At 46.7% G+C, this 22,880-nt stretch overlaps 1 protein-coding gene across 1 annotated transcript in view; it reads right to left on the bottom strand.

The window, feature by feature from the left end:
- Window positions 1-22,880, bottom strand: part of phtm (cytochrome P450 enzyme phantom) — a 104,307-nt gene that overhangs the window by 1,431 nt on the left and 79,996 nt on the right. The window contains exons 8-9 of the mRNA XM_069300696.1: window positions 2,173-2,331; window positions 123-297 (exon numbers count right to left, since the gene is read on the bottom strand). Coding sequence (XP_069156797.1) covers window positions 123-297; window positions 2,173-2,331 — 334 coding nt within the window. The remainder of the gene's footprint in view (window positions 1-122; window positions 298-2,172; window positions 2,332-22,880) is intronic.

Here is a 22,880-nt window from a genome sequence, read left to right as displayed (position 1 = left end):
TGTGTGTGTGTGTGTGTGTGTGTGTGTGTGTGTTCCCCAAGCCCCCCAACCACTGTCCACTCAGGTGTATGTGTTTTGCTTAATATTGAACAACCCATACACACTTCCCCTCACCCACACACCTGTCTGGAAGGGCATGAACGCCGGGTGTCGAATGACTTGGCCCTCCTGGTCGAGGAACCTCTCTGGTCGGTACTGGTCGGGGTTACTCCAGGTGTCGGGGTCGTGGTGGACCTGCCACAGCAGCGGCAGTAGCATGGTGCCCTTAGGGATCCGGTAGCCGTCGATCGTCAGCTCCTGACCGGGAGGGGGGGGGGGGGTGCAGTAGAATGGAAGAGATGGTTCAGTTATACAGTTACACACATACACCTACGTATACAACCTGCATTCTCTACACCTAGTAGTGATTGGACCAGTCACTGTGTCGCTCTGCTTGTCGCGGAGGTATTGTGTGGAGAGAGAGGGGGGAGGATCGGGGTGTTGCAAAGTTGAAGCTTCCCAACTAGGGCGCCACGGAACAATTAGGTGTTCCACGAGCCCATAAATGAGGTTCCACGGGAATTAACAAAAGCTCCGTAGAAATACAACGGGCAATCATCGCGAAGCCGTCAAGTTCCTGATTTCCAGCCAAGCAGAGTCACGTGACTCCGGCATCCTTCCGGAGAGTATCCAAGCTAAACTATGTGTTGAACCCGTCTCTAACCCTGTCCACGGAGGACAGAACAAAATGTAAATATGCTCGTTAGCATTATATATATATGCGGTCACACAAACAACTCATTTTCAAACTACGCGGGACCACCGTACATATATTGACGTAATGGACAGTTGGATAGTAGCATTTGGTACTATTCACTTTATGGAGTCCGGGAGAGGTAACCCTAAAAAACAAAGGCCTAATAGAGCACATATATGTACTCTATTAGGCCTCAGAAAGCGTATATATATATATATATATATATATATATATATATATATATATATATATATATATATATATATATATATATATATATATATATATATATATATATATATTATATATAATTCTAACACGAATTTTCTCAATGTTTCTTATATTTTTTTTCACTGTTGATGGTAACTGAAAAATCAATTCTCCAAAATTCATTTTTATTTCTAGTCTAGAAATAAAAATGAATTTTGGAGAATTGATTTTTCACTTACCATCAACAGTGAAAAAAATATAAGAAACATTGAGAAAATTCGTGTAAGAATTATTAATCTTACTTTTTCGGTCATATTTAATAATATATGTCTACAGAAAAGACTGCTACCAAAATATACTAATATTATATATATATATATATATATATATATATATATATATATATATATATATATATATATATATATATATATATATATATATATTCTTCATTTCTTCTTTTTTTTTTTTTTTTTTTTTTTATTAATACATGAGGTACATCTGCATTAGTGCAGCTACCCTAGACTATATGAAGTGGAGTACAGTGTGTCAAAAAAGCTAACTAAGTGATGCTAAAAAATCCCCATCACACAGGATGGTTAGTCATACAGAGACATGTGATAAGCGGTCTGCACTGGCAGACTCCGGATGCATTTTGAGGATATCAACAACACAAGATTGAATAAGGTAGCAGTGGTAATACAAGTCCCCATCTCGCAGGATGGTTAGTCATACAGAGCCATGTGTTTAATAGCCTGCACTGGCAAATTTTGGGTATACTGTGAGGATATCTTCAAGAATACGAGAGTGAATAAAGTAATTGCAAAGCTCCAGGTACCTCATGCCAACTGGTCTGAAAGGTCTAATAACTGGGCATTCAGTGATGTAGTGCGGGAGATCATGCCGTAGTTCCTGCTCACGATGCGTTGAACTGAAAAAAACTCTACGGAAAGTGCTACCCCTGTCTCACTGTTGTGCATAAGGACCTTCTATGGGGAGTCAAAAACAACCTAAACATCAAATGGGTCACTGATTTAAGGTTCGTTTAATTTTTAGTTTATTGTGATGAACTATTTGGTCATAATCAACGTCATAGTCTGGGATTATAGGTCATATAGGTCACATAGCTTATGACTATACGTTCATATAGGTCACCTGGGGGAGCCTCATCAGTTAATCATCTCAAAAGTCCTCACCTGCATGTCAGCTACACCTGAAAGCCTCACCTGCGTCGTCCCGTGAGGTATTCCAAGGGGCAGGATGCTCCTGAGTCTCTGAGTCTCCAGTATGGAGGCTTGAGTGTAAGGCAGGAGATGGGCGTCCTCCATGGTGACCTCAGCGCCACCTGCAGGCTGGCACTCCTGCAGCTCCTTCTGCACCCTCTCCTGTCGGAGGGTCGGAAGGAGAGAGAGAGAGAGAGAAAGGCCTGTTACGGGGTGGTAATCTATTTTATTCAGACCTGGTGAGGTGCTGTGTTGAGGTGTGAGAGGAGGCAGCTATAAGAAACTATTTTGTATCTCCCTGCATTGTACATTTACAATGTCCTTGCGGCGTTGTACATTGCAGTGTACTGACCTTGCAACATTGTCATTTCTTACATAAGTAAAGCAAATTTTCATGTCTCTGGCGAAAAATGGACACTAGGCAAGGGGGGGGGGGTGAATACATGGGTAATAGGCCGTGAGAAAATGGTAAATATGCATGTTATTAATGGAAAATAGGGCAGGCTGTGAAAGGGCAATGGGCAGGAAGAGAATGGATAATTAGCAAGGGAGGGTTGCACGAATAGAAGACATGTTATGAATGGATGATAGACACGGGAGGGGGGGTATATAATTGCCAATCAATAATAGTGTAATTACTGCGATATGATATGTGATATAACACATATTCCAGTGGGGGAATATGATATAAACCCCACTGGAATTTGCCCAGGAACTCCAGTGTAACCTTCCCCCATAAGTGTCCAACCACTTAGGCTAGACGGTAGAGCGACGGTCTCGCTATATGCAGGTCGGCGTTCAATCCCCGACCGTCCAAGTGGTTTGACAACATTCCTATCCCCCGTCCCATCCGAAATCCTTATCCTGACCCCTTCCCAGTGCTATATAGTCGTAATGACTTGGCGCTTTCCCCCTGACAATTCCCTCCCTCCCCCATAAATTCGTCAGAAGCACTGCGTTTGTGACGTTGTGACGCTGTATGAACTACATCGACAAAAAAAACATGAAACAATGCCCATTGAACAAATGAACATTCAGAAAAAAAGATCCAGGCGAATTATACTTGTATAAAAATTGGCCTGATGATTTTTAGAACGGATTTTACCGCGTTGCATAATAGATGTGGAATCGCTGGGTTGTTTCAAGCGAAGGACAGACATGAATTTAAGAGTTTGAGAGGGCGTATGAATAGGCTCTGCCTCGTATGGGCCAATAGGCTTACTGTGGTTCACTCTATTCTTATGTATTACCGTTATGATGTATTTTTTACACAGAAAAGTCCCAGTGACGACGGGATAGATCTATGAGATAATCTTTCTAGCATGACAACTGGATCGAGTTATCATGCTTCCCCCACCCCCTACATGGGGCAACATGATCACCCCCCCACCCCCTACATGGGGCAACATGATCACCCCCCCCCACCCCCTACATGGGTCAACGTGATCACCCGCCACCCCCTACATGGGTCAACGTGACGCATTCACCCGCTGTCCCAGTTCCTTCTTTCGTCTATACCTTCCTTCTCTGTGAGAAACTGCCAACGGTGAGATGATTACCAGAGAGGATATTGGGGCGTCTGTCATTGCCGGCTGGAGGCAACCGGTGCGGGGGAAGCAAGTCTAGGATCACTAAAGGGACCCCCTGGCACGCTGGGAGCACGCTGGGCCCGTGCTCCGTGCCCAGCGCTCTCCGTGCCCAGCGTGTGACGTGAGCGAGGGCAGAACCGTGCACAGCTGCTCAAGTTGGTGCATTGATGCACAGGCCAGTCACACAAACCAGTTGTCTGCTCTCGTTGAACAATCTGGAAAACCCACTAGGTGGATTGTCACCTCCACAATCTGGCGTTGTGGAGGTGAGAGAGGTTGGCTCCTTGTACGAGGCTACACCCTGGGCACGGCGGGGGTGTGGCGTTGGGGGAGGAGGGTGTACCTACCCAAGGGCAGAGGGGGCTACAGCTGGGGGGCAAGAGTGTGAGGGGACGTCCCCTTCCTGGGGAGGGTACAGTGTTACAAGAGACCAGTACGGGGCAGTGTTTTGTTCTAGGGAATGTTGCCTGGAAATGCCTGCCATGGAGCAGTATTTGGAGGCGGTGGGGGGTTTGCTGTGGGGTGGAAGGGGGTGGGTTGCCGTGGGTGGGGGTTGACGCATGGGTTAATACCGGGATTTGTGTCTTAAAGGAAGCGGAAGTACATATACAAGGAGTCAAATTTGATTAAGAAAGCGTCGCAAATGGCGTCGTTCTTCAGTCATTACTTAACCATGTCAAAGTAAGGAGACGACTAACACATTGTGGTCGCTGACAGATGCAGCTGAGGCTCTGGCATGCTCTTCGACTCTAACAGCTCTAATTCTTTAGAACTAATTAAAATAACCAAGTGGTAAACATACATAATACAATACAATTCACTCATCGACTAGGCAATACACAGCCACCTCCCCCTACATACAGACATGAGGACACTGCCTGCTTAGAGACATGGGGGACACCACCCACTTAGAGACATGGGGACACCACCCACTTAGAGACATGGAGACACCATCCACTTAGAGACATGGGAGACACCACCCACTTAGAGACATGGAGACACCACCCACTTAGAGACATGGAGACACCACCCACTTAGAGACATGGAGACACCACCCACTTAGAGACATGGAGACACCACCCACTTAGAGACATGGAGACACCACCCACTTAGAGACATGGAGACACCACCCACTTAGAGACATGGAGACACCACCCACTTAGAGACATGGAGACACCCCCCACTTAGAGACATGGAGACACCACCCACTTAGAGACATGGAGACACCACCCACTTAGAGACATGGAGACACCACCCACTTAGAAACATGGAGACACCACCCACTTAGAGACATGGAGACACCACCCACTTAGAGACATGGAGACACCCCCCACTTAGAGACATGGAGACACCACCCACTTAGAGACATGGAGACACCACCCACTTAGAGACATGGAGACACCACCCACTTAGAGACATGGAGACACCCCCCACTTAGAGACATGGAGACACCACCCACTTAGAGACATGGAGACACCACCCACTTAGAGACATGGAGACACCCCCCACTTAGAGACATGGAGACACCCCCCACTTAGAGACATGGAGACACCCCCCACTTAGAGACATGGAGACACCACCCACTTAGAGACATGGAGACACCACCCACTTAGAGACATGGAGACACCACCCACTAAGAGACATGGAGACACCACCCACTAAGAGACATGGAGACACCACCCACTAAGAGACATGGAGACACCACCCACTAAGAGACATGGAGACACCACCCACTAAGAGACATGGAGACACCCCCCACTTAGAGACATGGAGACACCCCCCACTTAAAGACATGGAGACACCCCCCACTTAGAGACATGGAGACACCACCCACTTAGAGACATGGAGACACCACCCACTTAGAGACATGGAGACACCACCCACTTAGAGACATGGAGACACCACCCACTAAGAGACATGGAGACACCACCCACTAAGAGACATGGAGACACCACCCACTAAGAGACATGGAGACACCACTCACTTAGAGACATGGAGACACCACCCACTAAGAGACATGGAGACACCACCCACTTAGAGACATGGAGACACCACCCACTTAGAGACATGGAGACACCACCCACTTAGAGACATGGAGACACCACCCACTAAGAGACATGGAGACACCACCCACTAAGAGACATGGAGACACCACCCACTAAGAGACATGGAGACACCACTCACTTAGAGACATGGAGACACCACCCACTAAGAGACATGGAGACACCACCCACTTAGAGACATGGAGACACCACCCACTTAGAGACATGGAGACACCACCCACTTAGAGACATGGAGACACCACCCACTAAGAGACATGGAGACACCACCCACTAAGAGACATGGAGACACCACCCACTAAGAGACATGGAGACACCACTCACTTAGAGACATGGAGACACCACCCACTAAGAGACATGGAGACACCACCCACTTAGAGACATGGAGACACCACCCACTTAGAGACATGGAGACACCACCCACTTAGAGACATGGAGACACCACCCACTAAGAGACATGGAGACACCACCCACTAAGAGACATGGAGACACCACCCACTAAGAGACATGGAGACACCACCCACTAAGAGACATGGAGACACCACTCACTTAGAGACATGGAGACACCACCCACTAAGAGACATGGAGACACCACCCACTTAGAGACATGGAGACACCCCCCACTTAGAGACATGGAGACACCCCCCACTTAGAGACATGGAGACACCACCCACTTAGAGACATGGAGACACCACCCACTTAGAGACATGGAGACACCACCCACTAAGAGACATGGAGACACCACCCACTAAGAGACATGGAGACACCACCCACTAAGAGACATGGAGACACCACCCACTAAGAGACATGGAGACACCACCCACTAAGAGACATGGAGACACCACCCACTTAGAGACATGGAGACACCACCCACTAAGAGACATGGAGACACCACCCACTAAGAGACATGGAGACACCACCTACTAAGAGACATGGAGACACCACTCACTTAGAGACATGGAGACACCACTCACTTAGAGACATGGAGACACCACCCACTAAGAGACATGGAGACACCACCCACTTAGAGACATGGAGACACCACCCACTTAGAGACATGGAGACACCACCCACTTAGAGACATGGAGACACCACCCACTAAAAGACATGGAGACACCACCCACTAAGAGACATGGAGACACCACCCACTAAGAGACATGGAGACACCCCCCACTTAGAGACATGGAGACACCACCCACTTAGAGACATGGAGACACCCCCCACTTAGAGACATGGAGACACCCCCCACTTAGAGACATGGAGACACCCCCCACTTAGAGACATGGAGACACCACCCACTTAGAGACATGGAGACACCACCCACTTAGAGACATGGAGACACCACCCACTTAGAGACATGGAGACACCACCCACTTAGAGACATGGAGACACCACAGAGTCACTCAACTTAGGTTACACCCTTGTGACCTGAGCTCCCCACGCTTCTACTGTGTGTACTCACCTGTGTGTGTGTGTGTGTGTGTGTGTGTGTGTGTGTGTGTGTGTGTGTGTGTGTGTGTGTGTGTGTGTAGAGTTCAAACACGCCTCACTCTGCATTTCACTCTATATAGTGTCTCTCGGGTGAACACCTTGGGTGTTTAGCACTAATATGACAGCGACAATGACCTTACGGGGCTATTCATGCCCTTACCACCTCTTGGGTAGCTTAGTCTTCACCAATCAATCAATCAATCAATCAATCAGACAATGATCGAGGAGCCACACCTGTCATCATCAGTACTCTTAAGTTCTTGCTAAGATTGTGTCGGGGCTGCGAGTTATGCAGCCCCCGCTCCTGTGCCACGATAAGTCCACTACGGGCTCACCATAGCCCGTGCTACTTGGAACATTTTGTTCCGGGTAACTGAGTCTTAAACAACAACAACAGTGTGTCATCACCTCGGACCGTCATCTATAGAATGCACAATGAAATTCCAATAGAGTAGTGAATCAATGCATATTTATTGCGACGGTGTACATTGGGATCGAACATGCGTTCCTTGAACTCCTCAGACACAGGCACCATAGTGTAGATTATCCCGATGATACAAGATACTTCACCGACAGTCGTATGACTCACAGCAAGTCTAAAATTATCCCAAAATTAATTAAAAACTGATCGTTTGAAAATATTTATGCTTGATTAATTACTTGTTGCATTAAGCATCGCGAGATGTATATATATATTGATGCCATCATCACCTGCCCCTGATACACAGCATTCTGAGGCTGGGATCAGGATGCTGGGATCAGGATGCTGGGATCAGGATGCTGGGATCAGGATGCTGTGATCAGGATGTTGTGATCAGGATGCTGTGATCAGGATGCTGTGATCAGGATGCTGTGATCAGAATGCTGTGATCAGGATGCTGTGACCAGGATGCTGTGATCAGGATGCTGTGACCAGGATGCTGTGATCAGGATGCTGTGATCAGGATGCTGTGATCAGAATGCTGTGATCAGGATGCTGTGACCATAATGCTGTGATCAGGATGCTGTGTATCAAGGTTCCCAGGGAACAGCCGTTAAAAATTTCAGCTTTTGACATCATTTGCTGCAGGAGTTTGGTGAAGGAATATGTTCACTCGGTCCCCCTTGACGGTCAAGTACACGAGGTCTTGCTCAGCAGCAAACACTTGATCTTAAGCCAAGGAGCAGGAACCGTGGGCAGGAGAAAAACTGTGCTCAAGGGTGGGGCTCGGTCTCCGATTGTGTTTTTACCTAGTTACTTGACATTTGACGTTCAGCTGTAGCACAGAGAGGTTTGTGGCTTGTCGAGAAGGGATGTGTCTGTGCCGGATGTGCTCACTGTGATGTGTTCACTTTGATGTGTTCATTTTGATGTGCTCATTTTGATGTGTTCATTTTGATGTGCTCATTTTGATGTGTTCATGTTGATGTGCTCACTTTGATGTGCTCACTTAGATGTGCTTGCAGGGTCGCGTTAAGCTCCTGGCCCCGCCTTCCGATCTTTCTTAGATTAATGCCATGACTTTTTTTTTCTCACGCATTTTTCATATTTTCATTTCAAACTTTTAATTAGCTTCAACGACTTTTGCATCTGATCTGTTCCACTTGTTGACACCTCTAATACTTATAAGATTTTTCTGGTGTGTCTGAGGCTCATTTCAGTTTTTACTTTCCATCTATGACTCTTTGTCCTTGTTGTTTCTAGCTTTAAACAATGCTGTTTTGTCTGTCAATTCCCCTTGAGGATCTTACATGTTGTTATCATGTCTCCCCTATCTCCTCTCCTCTCTTTCAGTGTGGGAAGGGCGAGTTCTCTCAATCATTCCTCATAGTTCAATCTCTTCATCACAGGAACGAGTCTCGTTGCATATCTTTGGACCTTTTCTAGTTTTTCCTTGTCCTGTTTCAGGTAGGGGTTCCATGCTGGGGGCTGCATGTATGATAGTGGGTCTCACCTTCGCTATGCTGTTTGTATTTACTATTTGCGCCTGCAGGATCGAGCTATTAGCTCTTGGACCCCACCTTTCAAACCGTCAGTTGTCTAATGTACTCCCGAAATATGTTTGTCCTATCAAATCTGCTACATATTTCTCTCTCTTATACGCACAGACATCCCCAGGGATGCTGCCCTAGCAGCTATCTAACTCCCAGGTACCTATTTAGGTAACAAGAGCATCAGTGTGAAAGAAACTCTGCCCATTGTTTCTCGCCGGCGCCGGGAATCGAACCCCGGACCACAGGATTACGTGTCCAGCGTGCTGTCCACTCATCCACCGCCCCCACCTGTGTATGTGTACGTATGAAACCAATGATCAGGTACAAATAACGAGTTGACTCCTTACCCCGACCTCAAGACACGGTCACCTCCACCAGGCCAAGCCACACTTAACCTGCCAAACTGGCCCCTCGTCTTTGCGATTCCCTCCAGCATGCAGGCCATCAGATGACAACCCGTTCTCGCACTTGCTTATAGTCAATATTGGCTTATTAATAAGTGCATATGTGACATACTAATTTATTGTGAATATTTGAGTTTACCTTGAAAAGCTGAATAGAAAACACCGACCTAACCTAACCTTCTTAGTATGTTAAGATAAACATCTTATTGCTTCTTAATTACAATTAGTACATAACGTATACCTATTTTGATATTACAGTTTTATAAAAATAATAAATCAAAACCAAAATATTTAAATAACTTGTAAAGTAACTCAGGATATTGTCAAATATTGTATAAAATCTCTAATGTTTAATAAAACTGGAAAAGAAATACCAAATATTAAAACTGGTGTTTAGCAAATCTATAGGAAGAGTTTGTACCCTAAAGACAAAATATAACTTGGCATATCCAACATATGTACTTATTAATCAGCCAAATAGTGACTATAAGCAATAAGTCATATATGTACAGTCTTGTGCGAGAGCGGGTTCTAGATGAAGACTACCTTGAAGCTGATCTGAACCTCCATCTTTGAGGGAAGGGTAATGACAACAACACATTTGACTTTAGACACAGTCATTCATTAGGCTTGAAGGGGAAGGGGGGAAAGTTGGGGGGGGGGGAAAGGTGGGAGGGGGAAAGGGGGGAAAGGTGGGAGGGGGAAGGGGTGAGGGGGAGGGGGAAGGGGTGAGGGGGAAAGGGGGAGGAGGAAGAGGGAAGGGAGAAAGGGGGTTCATAGTCCAGGTGTGTCTATGGACATATCGACACTTCCCGTAGTGTAGACTTTAACCAACGAGACGACTAACCCGCCGGTAGAGACATGCGGATAAAATAATCGACGTCGTGTAGGCCTATTTGCCTCAAATGAGGCCCTGTTCCTGCTCGAAACTCCACAGAAACTCTCACTCGTTAATATGTCTAACCTTCGTTTGAAACAATCCAGTCGACACACACACGCACGTCTATTCTGTTACCCGGTAAATTGTACCATAATGTACCCCTCCCCCACTGTACCACTCCCACCACCACACTACCCCCCCCCCGTAATGCACATACAGACAAACACAGCCACATAAAAACACACTGGCAGAAAAACATAACTCCAGGAATCTTTTGTTCCTGGACCACCAGGCCTGAGCTCTGGCGCCCCTCTCTCTCTCTCTCTCTCTCTCTCTCTCTCTCTCTCTCTCTCTCTCTCTCTCTCTCTCTCTCTCTCTCTCTCTCTCTTACTCTCTCTCTCTCTCTCTCTCTCTTACTCTCTCTCACTCTGACTCTGACTCTCTCTCACTCTCTGACTCTGACTCTGACTCTCAGTGTCACACTCTCTCTCTGACTCTCTCTCTCTCTCTCTCTCTCTCTCTCTCTCTCTCTCTCTCTCTCTCTCTCTCTCTCTCTCTCTCTCTCTCTCTCTTACGCTCTTCCCTTGGCCTTTGCTATCTTTTTTCTCCTGTTGTAATATGATTTCTCATGCTTTAGAGACCGTGAAAATAATTCATTATTTACTAGTGTTGTGTGTTTGGTAAAGGGGGGGAAGAGGGAGATGAAGATTAGGAAAGATATAAAAACAAAACTAGTTTTGGACGTTGTACGGAAGATGTACGAAACCTATACATCTTTCTTCAATTATGATGGCTTAGTTAACCTTTCTTAAACAGTTTACATGGTCAGAAAAGCAAGGAGGTTGTTTATACCAATAATTAATTTCCGATTATGCCGCCCACGACTCAGGAAAGATGCAGAGGTTTCGTAGGTGGATACTTATAGGCCTATAACGTATACTGGTCTAAGGGGGGGGGGGGTTATGAAAGTCCTTATCCACAGTACATTTATCTCTCCCGCTATCCAATCCTCCTCGCTCCCGCTATCCTCCCCGCTCCTGCTATCCTCCTCGCTCCCGCTATCCTCCCCGCTCCTGCTATCCTCCTCGCTCCCGCTATCCTCCCGCTCCTGCTATCCTCCTCGCTCCCGCTATCCTCCTCGCTTCCGCTATCCTCCCCGCTCCTGCTATCCTCCTCGCTCCCGCTATCCTCCCGCTCCTGCTATCCTCCTCGCTCCTACAAAGCGCAGGCATCTCGACTCTGTTCACGACCGCCGGCCACAAGGCCATCAGTTTCAGTGATGTTGCAAGGAGAGTCGTGAGTCCCCCCCTCTCCCCCTCCCCCCCGTCTCCCAGTGCTCATGTGTTGCCGAGCACTGGAAGGCGGGGGAGGGGGGGGGGGTAATGGGGGGGGAGGAGTCAAAGGTCTTATCAACAGCTATGTGTCCTTGTGTTTCCTTGTTATTCGTTCGATGTGTGTGTGTGTGTGTGTGTGTGTGTGTGTGTGTGTGTGTGTGTGTGTGTGTGTGTGTGTGTGTGTGTGTGTGTGGTATGTGCGGGTAGCGTGCGCGTGTAGATTGTGTGGGTAGCGTGTGCAGGTAGCGTGTGCGGGTAGCGTGTGTGGATAGCGTGTGTGGATAGCGTGTGTGGATAGCGTGTGCGGGTAGCGGGTAGCGTGTGCTGGTAGTGGAGGCTGTTGACCCAAAGTTTCCACATGCTGAGAGTGTGATGAACTCAAGCATGTGGGTGTGTGTGTGTGTGTGTGTGTGTGTGTGTGTGTGTGTGTGTGTGTGTGTGTGTGTGTGTGTGTGTGTGTGTGTGTGTGGGTGTGTGTGTGTGTGTGTACATTCACCTAGATGTGGCCACCTACATGTGCTTACACCGGGTAAACAAGGATAAACTATTCAACACTGGCGGGACGCGAACAAGGGGACACAGGTGGAAACTGAGTACCCACATGAGCCACAGGGACGTTAGAAGGAACTTTTTCAGTGTCAAAGTAGTTAACGGTTGGAATGCATTAGGAAGTGATGTGGTGGAGGCTGACTCCATACACAGTTTCAAGTGTAGATATGATAGAGCCCAATAGGCTCAGGAATCTGTACACCAGTTGATTGACGGTTGAGAGGCAGGACCAAAGAGCCAAAGCTCAACCCCCGCAAGCACAAATAGGTGAGTACAGAGCATAACTTCAGCTCCTCGTCCCCGCCTTTCCAGCAATCGACTGACTGGTTAAAGTGCTCATTCTCTCCTACCAACATGTAACTGATCACCCTGACCTCTGAAGCTGTGTATGGAACCTGAAAACAGCAGCTGCATCTCTCAGTCTGTTCCATTCATTCAGAATTTTCGTGAAACTCCTCATTTCTTTCATTCAGCTTTTCCAGGTTCTCTTGTTGTCCCATAGTTTCAATATTTATACCTTTATTCGTTACTGCTTCGTCTATTTCAGCCTTTCCCCTTAGAGAACTGTTACTTAGAGCACGCTACTGTTCCTCTCCCCCCCTTCTACTACACATGTTCAACTGGGTGATGAACTTGTGTGTGTTCTTGATTTGTTCTTGTGGGAGTTAAGGGTGTCTGTTGTTTCAGTCCTAATTCTGGTCTTCAGTCACCTGTTGTATAGGTGCCTCAGCTTTGGCACTCTTGCCATGTTGATACACCAACCTGTGGGTGCAGTCAGTCATGAGTCATGTGCTTCCATGTGTTCACCTCATTATATATTTCTTCTTAGTGTCTCTCAGTCTTATATGTTTACTAAGATTTATCTCCGTGTTTCCCCTAATTCAAATAACTCTGTCCTTGTCTGTTCTTTCTATTCCTCCTGAAAACTTTGTATGCGGTAATCAAGTCTCCATTAACTCTTCTATCTCCTACCGACATAAGGTTCGATTCACGTACTCTTTCCTAATATCTCATATCTTTCAGCTCTGGTGCTAGTTTCGTGAGTGACCTCTGTGGCCTTTGTCTAGCTTTATTTTGCTGTTTCACGAAACAAGGGCTCCACGCTGTTTGAGGTACGTCGTCTTGTTCATCCCTATTTCAACAGCAAGATTTGGTACGACTTCTTATCAGGAAGTGTAGCAACAGTTTAGCGAACCATGTCGGCAGTTTTGTCTTAGTCTTGTCTTACTCTTAGTCTTGTCTTAATCTTGCTTGTTTGATTCTCCCTTTCAGCTTCAGTTAATGGTATTACAACGGGTCATCAGTTATGTCATGTACTAGAAATAGGGAGACCAAGCGGGCTGTGGTGGATATGTGGGCCTGCCGCGCCGCTCCAAGCAACAGCCTGTTGGACCAAGTTACCACAAGGACAGCCTGGCTTGGGGAGTAGAAGAACTCTCACAACCTCATCCAGGTACAATCCAGATTAGGCGAGGTCCTTAGACTGACTCATGTGGGCCTGCCACAAATTTAGTTTTGCGTGTGTGTATGTGTGTGTGTGTGTGTGTGTGTGTGTGTGTGTGTGTGTGTGTGTGTGTGTGTGTATGTGTGTGTGTGTGTGTGTGTGTGTGTGTGTGTGTGTGTGTGTGTGTGTGTGTGTGCAACGATTCTGTCCTAAAGCTGTTTGTATCATATACACATTCAATGACCTGAATTTAGTTTCAATCATTTCCTCATCTAAAAGCCTCTCCACTTATTTACAAGTCGCATGCTGTAAAATATTGTCACGACTTATTGTGTCTTTGATGATGCTCTTAGCATCCATCTACTCTCTCTCACCTCCTCCCTCTCACCTCCTCCCTCTCACCTCCTCCCTCTCACCTCCTCCCTCTCACCTCCTCTCTCTCACCTCCTCCCTCACCATCGTTTGTCTGTTCCTCACTGTTTTGTAAATCTTATCAATTCTCCCTTAAACTTGAAATTTATTATGTCAACCTGTTCCTTCTCTCCTGCAGCGTCCAGGTCCGTTCACCTCGAGATAAGAACCTTGTATTAAATCTTGGAATTTTATAAAAATTAAGTTTTGTGCAATTTTTCCGAGTTGGAATTCCACGCGCCACACGCAAGAAAGTGCTGCACATAGGTTAAGAAAAAATAAACTCTGAAGGCTATTTTGCTTCGAGTCCCCCCCCCCCCCCCGGGTGCTGTGTTGACATTGGGCAGTTTAGCACATCCTACCGATGTTTTTCTGCAAATGTTTGAGAAGTTATATTTAGTTTGTGGCTGTGTGGTTAAGGTCTTGTTTTAGCGATGCAGGATCTTCACTTCGATCTGTGTGTTTACAAGTCTTCACATTCCTCCTCCTTCTCGTATCCTCAAGGCATTGTATATGTTGACTTAATGTTTTAAGCAGCGTTTTTTTCGCACCACATCTGGAGTATTGTGTGTGTGTAGGTGGGTGGGTGTGTGTGTGTGGGTGTGTGTGTGTGTGTGGGTGTGTATGTGTGTATGTGTGTGTGTGTGTGTGTGTGTGTGTGTGTGTGTGGGTGTAGGTGGGTGGGTGGGTGGGTGTGTGTGTGTGTGTGTGTGTGTGTGTGTGTGTGGGTGTGTATGTGTGTGTGTGTGTGTGTGTGTGTGTGTGTGTGTGTGTGTGTGTGTGTGTGTGTGTGTGTGTGTGTGTGTGTGTGTGTGTGTGGGTGTGTATGTGTGTGTGTGTGTGTGTGATGTGCGGATAACATCAGCGGCATATGCCAGGCTGGCCAGCATACGAACGGCATTCAGAAACTTGTGTAAAGAATCATTCAGAACTTTGTATACCACATATGTCAGGCCAATCCTGGAGTATGCAGCCCCAGCATGGAGTCCATATCTAGTCAAGGATAAGACTAAACTGGAAAAGGTTCAAAGGTTTGCCACCAGACTAGTACCCGAGCTGAGAGGTATGAGCTACGAGGAGAGACTACGGGAATTAAACCTCACTTCGCTGGAAGACAGAAGAGTTAGGGGGGACATGATCACCACATTCAAGATTCTGAAGGGAATTGATAGGGTAGATAAAGACAGTCTATTTAACACAAGGGGAACACGCACAAGGGGACACAGGTGGAAACTGAGTGCCCAAATGAGCCACAGAGATATTAGAAAGAACTTTTTTAGTGTCAGATTGGTTGACAAATGGAATGCATTAGGAAGTGATGTGGTGGAGGCTGACTCCATACACAGTTTCAAATGTAGATATGATAGAGCCCAATAGGCTCAGGAATCTGTACACCTGTTGATTGACGGTTGAGAGGCGGGACCAAAGAGCCAAAGCTCAACCCCCGCAAACACAACTAGGTGAGTACAACTAGGTGAGTACACACACACACACACACACACACTCTCACACACACACACACACACACACACACACACACACACACACACACACACACACACACACACACACACACATGAAGCAGTCTGCAGCAGATGTCTAACTTTCAGGAACCTCATCGCTGAAAGTTTCAGCGATGAGCCTCAGAATGCTTCCAGGTTGTGTGAATCTCCGTGGTGTGTACACGAAGACTATGGGTGTAGTGGACTGTTGTGGGTGTATTAGACTATTGTGGGTGTATTGGACTATTGTGGGTGTAGTGGACTATTGTGGGTGTATTAGACTATTGTGGGTGTATTGGACTGTTGTGGGTGTAGTGGACTGTTGTGGGTGTAGTGGACTGTTGTGGGTGTAGTGGACTGTTGTGGGTGTAGTGGACTGTTGTGGGTGTAGTGGACTATTGTGGGTGTATTAGACTATTGTGGGTGTATTGGACTGTTGTGGGTGTAGTGGACTGTTGTGGGTGTAGTGGACTATTGTGGGTGTATTGGACTGTTGTGGGTGTAGTGGACTATTGTGGGTGTAGTGGACTGTTGTGGGTGTAGTGGACTATTGTGGGTGTAGTGGACTATTGTGGGTGTAGTGGACTATTGTGGGTGTAGTGGACTATTGTGGGTGTAGTGGACTATTGTGGGTGTAGTGGACTGTTGTGGGTGTAGTGGACTGTTGTGGGTGTAGTGGACTGTTGTGGGTGTAGGGTGTAAAGGCTGGTGACCTGAGGGGCCAAGATTGTTTGTGCTTCACTAAGTGACCTTCAAACACGATGACTTGAGCTTGTGTGTGTGTGTGTGTGTGTGTGTGTGTGTGTGTGTGTGTAATCACTTAAGTGTAATTACAGGATGAGAGCTACGCTCGTGGTGTCCCGTCTTCCCAGTACTCTTTGTCACATAACGCTGTGAAACTACTGACGGCTTTGGCCTCCACCACCTTCTCACCTAACTTGCCCCAACCATCTACAAATGAAAACAGGAGTGTGTGTATGTGTGTATATGTGTGTGTATATGTATGCGTGATAACTTAAGGTACGTTGATAGTGGGAAGCAGAAGTGAATGAGTACTCCCCTATCTACTACTACTAGACTCCCCTATCACCCAGAACACTCGGAAGCGAGTCTCTTTCCTTCACCTGTCCTCCAAGGTTCTTCCAGGAGGCAGCGACCTCCTCAGGGCTGCGATTAAGGGGTCTCACACACACACACCAAGAGGTACGTAGCAACCTCTGAAGATACATCCCTCAAACTTTAAATAAAACTTTTTTTGAAATGCACTTGCGTGACTGTAACGTGTGCACGGAGCGCTGTAAGAATGAGGTCTGTTACAGAGCTACAGACATGTTCAAATGAGTTTGTCTACAGCTATAATACATAATTAACTAATTAATTCCGTTAGTGTTTCGGGTTTCCGGTAGGGTTGGGGAGTGAGGCATACCTCTCTCTCTCACACACACACACACGCATATACACACACGCGCACGCACACACACACACACACACACACACACACACACACACACACACACACACACACACACAGGGTACTTGCTGAGTGTGATCTTGAAGCGGCACAGCAGCACTAGTTCCACTCTCCTCCTATAATGCTGACTTTTTGTGTTCAGAACCACGACCTTGGCGTGTCTGTGCCTAGAACCATAGACCGTGAAGAATGTGTTGACCCAAGACCAACATTATGGAGAAAATCACTTTCAAAACAAAGAGGTCACACAAGCGGGCCCCTACGACACACACTTCCTTCCGTCTCCAGGGACACATGAATGAAACTCCTCCGCACACATTCTCCAGATCACATTAAACATATTTACTTTCTCTTTAATGTTCTTACGCGCTATGTGTGTGTGTGTGTGTGTGTGTGTGTGTGTGTGTGTGTGTGTGTGTGTGTATGTGTGTGTGTGTGTGTGTGTGTGTGTGTGTGTGTGTGTGTGTGTGTGTGTGTATGTGTGTGTGTGTGTGTGTGTGTGTATGTGTGTGTGTGTGTGTGTGTGTGTGTGTGTGTGTGTGTGTGTGTGTGTGTGTGTGTGTGTATGTGTGTATGTGTGTGTGTGTGTATGTGTGTGTGTGTGTGTGTGTGTGTGTATGTGTGTGTGTGTGTGTGTGTGTGTGTGTGTGTGTGTGTGTGTATGTGTGTGTGTGTGTGTGTGTGTGTGTGTGTGTGTGTGTGTGTGTGTGTGTGTGTGTGTGTGTGTTCTCACCTATTTGTATTCACCTATTTGTGCTTGCGGTATATTGCACTTGGGCGGTCGGGGATTGAACGCCGACCTGCATGAAGCGAGACTGTAGCTCTACCGTCCAACCTTGCTGGTAGATGTTCCAGTGTGGCACGAATCTTGGTAGAAAATAAATGCCTTTCAATAATCACTTGATGATGACCAGACCACACACTAGAAATTGAAGGGACGACGACGTTTCGGTCCGTCCTGGACCATTCTCAAGTCGATTCTAGTGTGTGGTCTGGTCAACATACTTCAGCCACGTTATTGTGACTCATCGCCTGAATAATCACTTGAGTTTCTTTACCATGAATTTCGGCAACTTGGTTGCTCTTCTTAATCCCCGAGAGTAAGAAAATAGAAGCATAGAAAGCTTATACTATAAGATCAACAACACGTGATTAGCACAGACACAGACAAACAGACAGGTAGGCAGACAGACAGCCAGACAGACAGCCAGACAGGTAGGCAGACAGACAGACAGACAGAGACAGGTAGGCAGACAGACAGCCAGACAGACAGCCAGACAGACAGACAGACAGGTAGGCAGACAGACAGACAGACAGAGACAGGTAGGCAGACAGACAGACAGGCATTTTCATTTATAGATACATGACGGAGGCCAGATCTACACTACACAGGACCTTCGTCACTGTAACCCATCTCCACTACATCCGGGCACCGCCGGGGCACCCGAGCTCAACCATCACTACAACACCATCGTCACTCACTTCTTCATCACTTTAACCATTTTTTTCCCCTGCACTCCTGCCACTATCACCTCATCCATCTTCACTACACACGACCTTGAATCACTCTACCTACCTACCTACCTACACTACTTACGACCATCATCACTATCTTAACTACACCCAACCATCATCTTTGTAACTATCGCAACTAGGCTCACTCTTCAACACTGTCACCATCTACACTACACACACAGCTATCATCATCACTCTAACCACTCTCACTGCACACTATCTTCATTAGAAAAGCCACACTAGACTAAATTTAATCACAATGAAGAATATAACATTCTGGACGAATCTTAATGAGGATGGAGCATGCTGTATAGCAAGATTATAAATTAATATCAAGGAGAGCATAGGGGTTAACCTTCCCAAACCCCCCCCCACTCCCTATCCTTTGACTATCCCCCACAAACAACCAGTCACCCTGCAAAGGCTGGTGAGGCTAACCTCCTATTGTAAACGAAGTGACGTTTTTACACACAGAGATCACACTAACGTGATGCATCAAATGAAAAAAATCCACAAGGGCCGTGACGAGGATTCGAACCTGCGTCCGGGAGCATCCCAGACAGGCTAGGAGATAGGAGAACGGCCTATTGACATAGCTCGGGTGCAGGGGGGAATTGTGTAAAACCCTGGTTTGTGCCTCAGAGAGCCTACGGGATCCAGTAAGTTCAGTAGAACTTCGGTTTCAACTCTTTTTTAACCCTATCGTAGCTCAGTCGATTAAGACAGTGTCTGGGATGCCCCCGGACGCAGGTTCGAATCTTCGTCACGGCCCTTGTGGATTTGTTCAAGTGACGTTTTCTTTGAAAGGTACCGATATATGCGTTAAAGGAACATATGTTTTCATCTACCATAAGGGAGGGACAGGAGGAGGAGGGATTATCTGTTGTCGTGTCGTAATGGTGTCAGATACTTAAGAGGAAGCATCTGTATCAGGTATCCTATCTCCGTTTGTCGTGTTGGATTACGTTGGCATACTGACACAGTCCGCCTTATCAGGACAGGGCTCTTGTATGTCAGTGTGTGTGTGTGTGTGTGTGTGTGTGTGTGTGTGTGTGTGTGTGTGTGTGTGTGTGTGTGTGTGTGTGTGTGTGTGTGTGTGTGTGTGTGTGTGAGGGGGCAAGTCTTGTACTCCTGCACACGGGCATGTAAGGAAATACCTGTACCCGGTTTGGGTGGTCGACAAGCCCTGACAGAACAAGTTGTGGAAGTCGCCGACATCCACAACTGTAAGGCCAGATTCTGCAAGGATTTTGAGCGTCAGAATAGTTCAAGTATATGGCAACGGGTGCAGCAGGGCTGGTAGGTGGGGCAAGGTAGACCTAGAGCTCATTCCTCAGTAGACAATGTTAGGTAAGTACAGGACACTAGTGTTAGGATAAACAACACCTGCCACACACACACACACACACACACACACACACACACACACACACACACACACACACACACACACACACACACAATACCAGCCACCACAACACGACACTTGTGGGTGTAATTTACAATCCTCCTGAGAATCATAGCAGACCCAGACGAGAATACTAGACACCAAACAGAGCTTGCATAAACATCGTACAAATTGCGACTGAATTATCCCTAAGGTTAAGAGCAAAACTACTAGCAATGAGAGATTTCAGCCATGGGCAAATTGACTGGGAATCTGTGGATCCCAAAAGAGGAGAGGAAACGTGGAGAGTAAAACGGACAGAAAGTCGCAACAGGAAACTTCCTAACACATTATATTAGGGAAAAAACGCAGAGACGAGTTTAGACCAATCTGCAAATGTTTGGAGGTAATCTTTATACAAAGCGAATTAGACGTTGAGCACATTGAGCATGAAATACCAATGGGGACAAGTGACCACTGTGTACTAATCCTTATAATGTAGGATTATGTAGTTATTATGAAAGCTGCAGCAAAGGGGGGAAGAGGAGAGTGGGAAGCTAGCTTTTCCTAGAGGCCAGTGCCAAAAGATAAGAGTATTTGAAGAGAGAATACCTTTAAGAAAAGAAACTGAAAGAAGATTTATACCATCCCCACAGGAATATAGGCGCCCAGAGAAAAAAAAGCAGCTCAGGCCCTCAGCGTGTCTCTAGCAAGGAGCTACAATGGGTCACTTACGAAGGGAGAGTTGCCCGGTTGCTGGAAGAAGGCAAATGTGGTGCCAATTATCAAAAAAGGGAATAGGGAAGAGGCGCTGTATCACAGACCTGTATCCACACACACACAAACACACAAGGGGGGCCTCGTGACTGAGTAGATAGCGCCTGGGTGTCGTAGTCCTAATGGCCCGGGTTCGATTCCCGGCCAAGGCGGAAACAAATGGGCAGAGTTTCTTTCACCCTGATGTCCCTGTTACCTAGAAGTAAATAGGTACCTGGGAGTTAGACAGCTGTTACGGGCTGCTTCCTGGGGATGCGTGTGCATTCACCTAGTTGTGCTTGTGGGGGTTGAGCTCTGCTCTTTCGGCCCGCCTCTCAACTGTTACTAACTACTTTTTTTTCCCCACACCACACACGCACACCCCAGGAAGCAGCCCGTGACAGCTGATTAACTCCCAGGTACCTATTTACTTCTAGGTAACAGGTGGCATCAGGGTGAAAGAAACTCTGCCCATTGTTTCTCGCCGGCGCCCGGAATCGAACCTGGGACCACAGGATCACGCGTCCAGCGTCCTATCCACTCAGCCACCGACCCCTACACACCTGTGTGTGTGTGTGTTAGAGAGAAAAAGATGTAGTATATATAATTGAGGAAAAAATCGATTGCTTAGAAAGTCGGGGTTCAAGAGCTAATGACTCGATTCTGCAGACACAAATAGTAAACACACACACACACACACCCACACACACACACACACACACACACACACACACACACACACACACACACACACACACACACACACACACACACACACACACCCACACACACACCCACACACACACACACACACACACACACAGTATAGGCGTAGCCTGAGGCAGAGCCGACGTCCTCCTGGGGTGTGCATCTTCCCCTCCTCCCTCCCCCTCCCCCCCCCCAAGGTCGAACAGTCAAGTTCTTGCATCAGGTTATGACACCACTCCTTTGGTCATTTGTCGTGCTGGCGTCTCTCCCATCTCTCTCTCTTCCTCTCTCTCTCTCTCTCTCTCTCTCTCTCTCTCTCTCTCTCTCTCTCTCTCTCTCTCTCTCTCTCTCTCTCTCATCACAAATGATGCAATTTCAACAGTGATATTGTAAGCCAAGAGAGGCGCCATCCAGCATCAGCTCACAGTGAGCTGAGCCTAGTAACTGATGATTTATCTAACGATCGAGCTTCTATATTATTATTATTAGTCGCCAAGAGGGAATATAAACTCCCTCTGGCGGCTCTGGTCATAAAGATCACATCAGTTCTGGGAGACTGAAGGTCTTCCTCCTATATATAGCCCCCCCAGCACTCTGCTAGTCTGGCCAATGTTCCTCCAAACTTTCTACACTGACACCATTGCACTAGAAATATTTACACAGTACACTTACGTGGCATAAAACAAAGTGTAAAAAAATTTAATATATTTATGAATAATTTATATTTTTACATCATAAAGGATGTAAAAATACTGAATATAACGTATAAATTGAATACCGTGAATTAAATATATGAATAAAAACATTTCTTTCGTAGACTAGATTCAGGGATTTATTGAAATATTTGAAGCACCGTCGCTGGCAACCTTCTTATAGATATTTAGGTTGATATCGCTACAGGTCTAACACACTCTTGTAATATCTACCATTAACTCCACATTGGCAATAGCTGCTCTCTCTCACTCATCAATCATCAATTCTTTGATGGACAGGTGTCATGTAGCACCTTTGATGTACAGGTGTCATGTAATGCCGTTAATAAGGCAGACGTTTTATGGAAATACTTCAAGGGCGTAGCGGACCGCCCCTCAGCACAGCCTCCCACATCACTCAATGTCACTGGTTCCTTGCATCAGAATATCCCTCCCTCTCTTCCTCTCTACATCTCTCCCTCCCTCTCCACATCTCTCCCTCCCTCTCCACATCTCTCCCTCTCTCTCCACATCTCTCCCTCTC

This window comes from Procambarus clarkii, chromosome 44 (genome assembly GCF_040958095.1).
Source record: "Procambarus clarkii isolate CNS0578487 chromosome 44, FALCON_Pclarkii_2.0, whole genome shotgun sequence".
Classification (NCBI taxonomy): Eukaryota; Metazoa; Arthropoda; class Malacostraca; order Decapoda; family Cambaridae; genus Procambarus; species Procambarus clarkii.
Note: the sequence above shows the minus strand (reverse complement) of the source record. Positions and strands in the feature narration are given on the sequence as shown.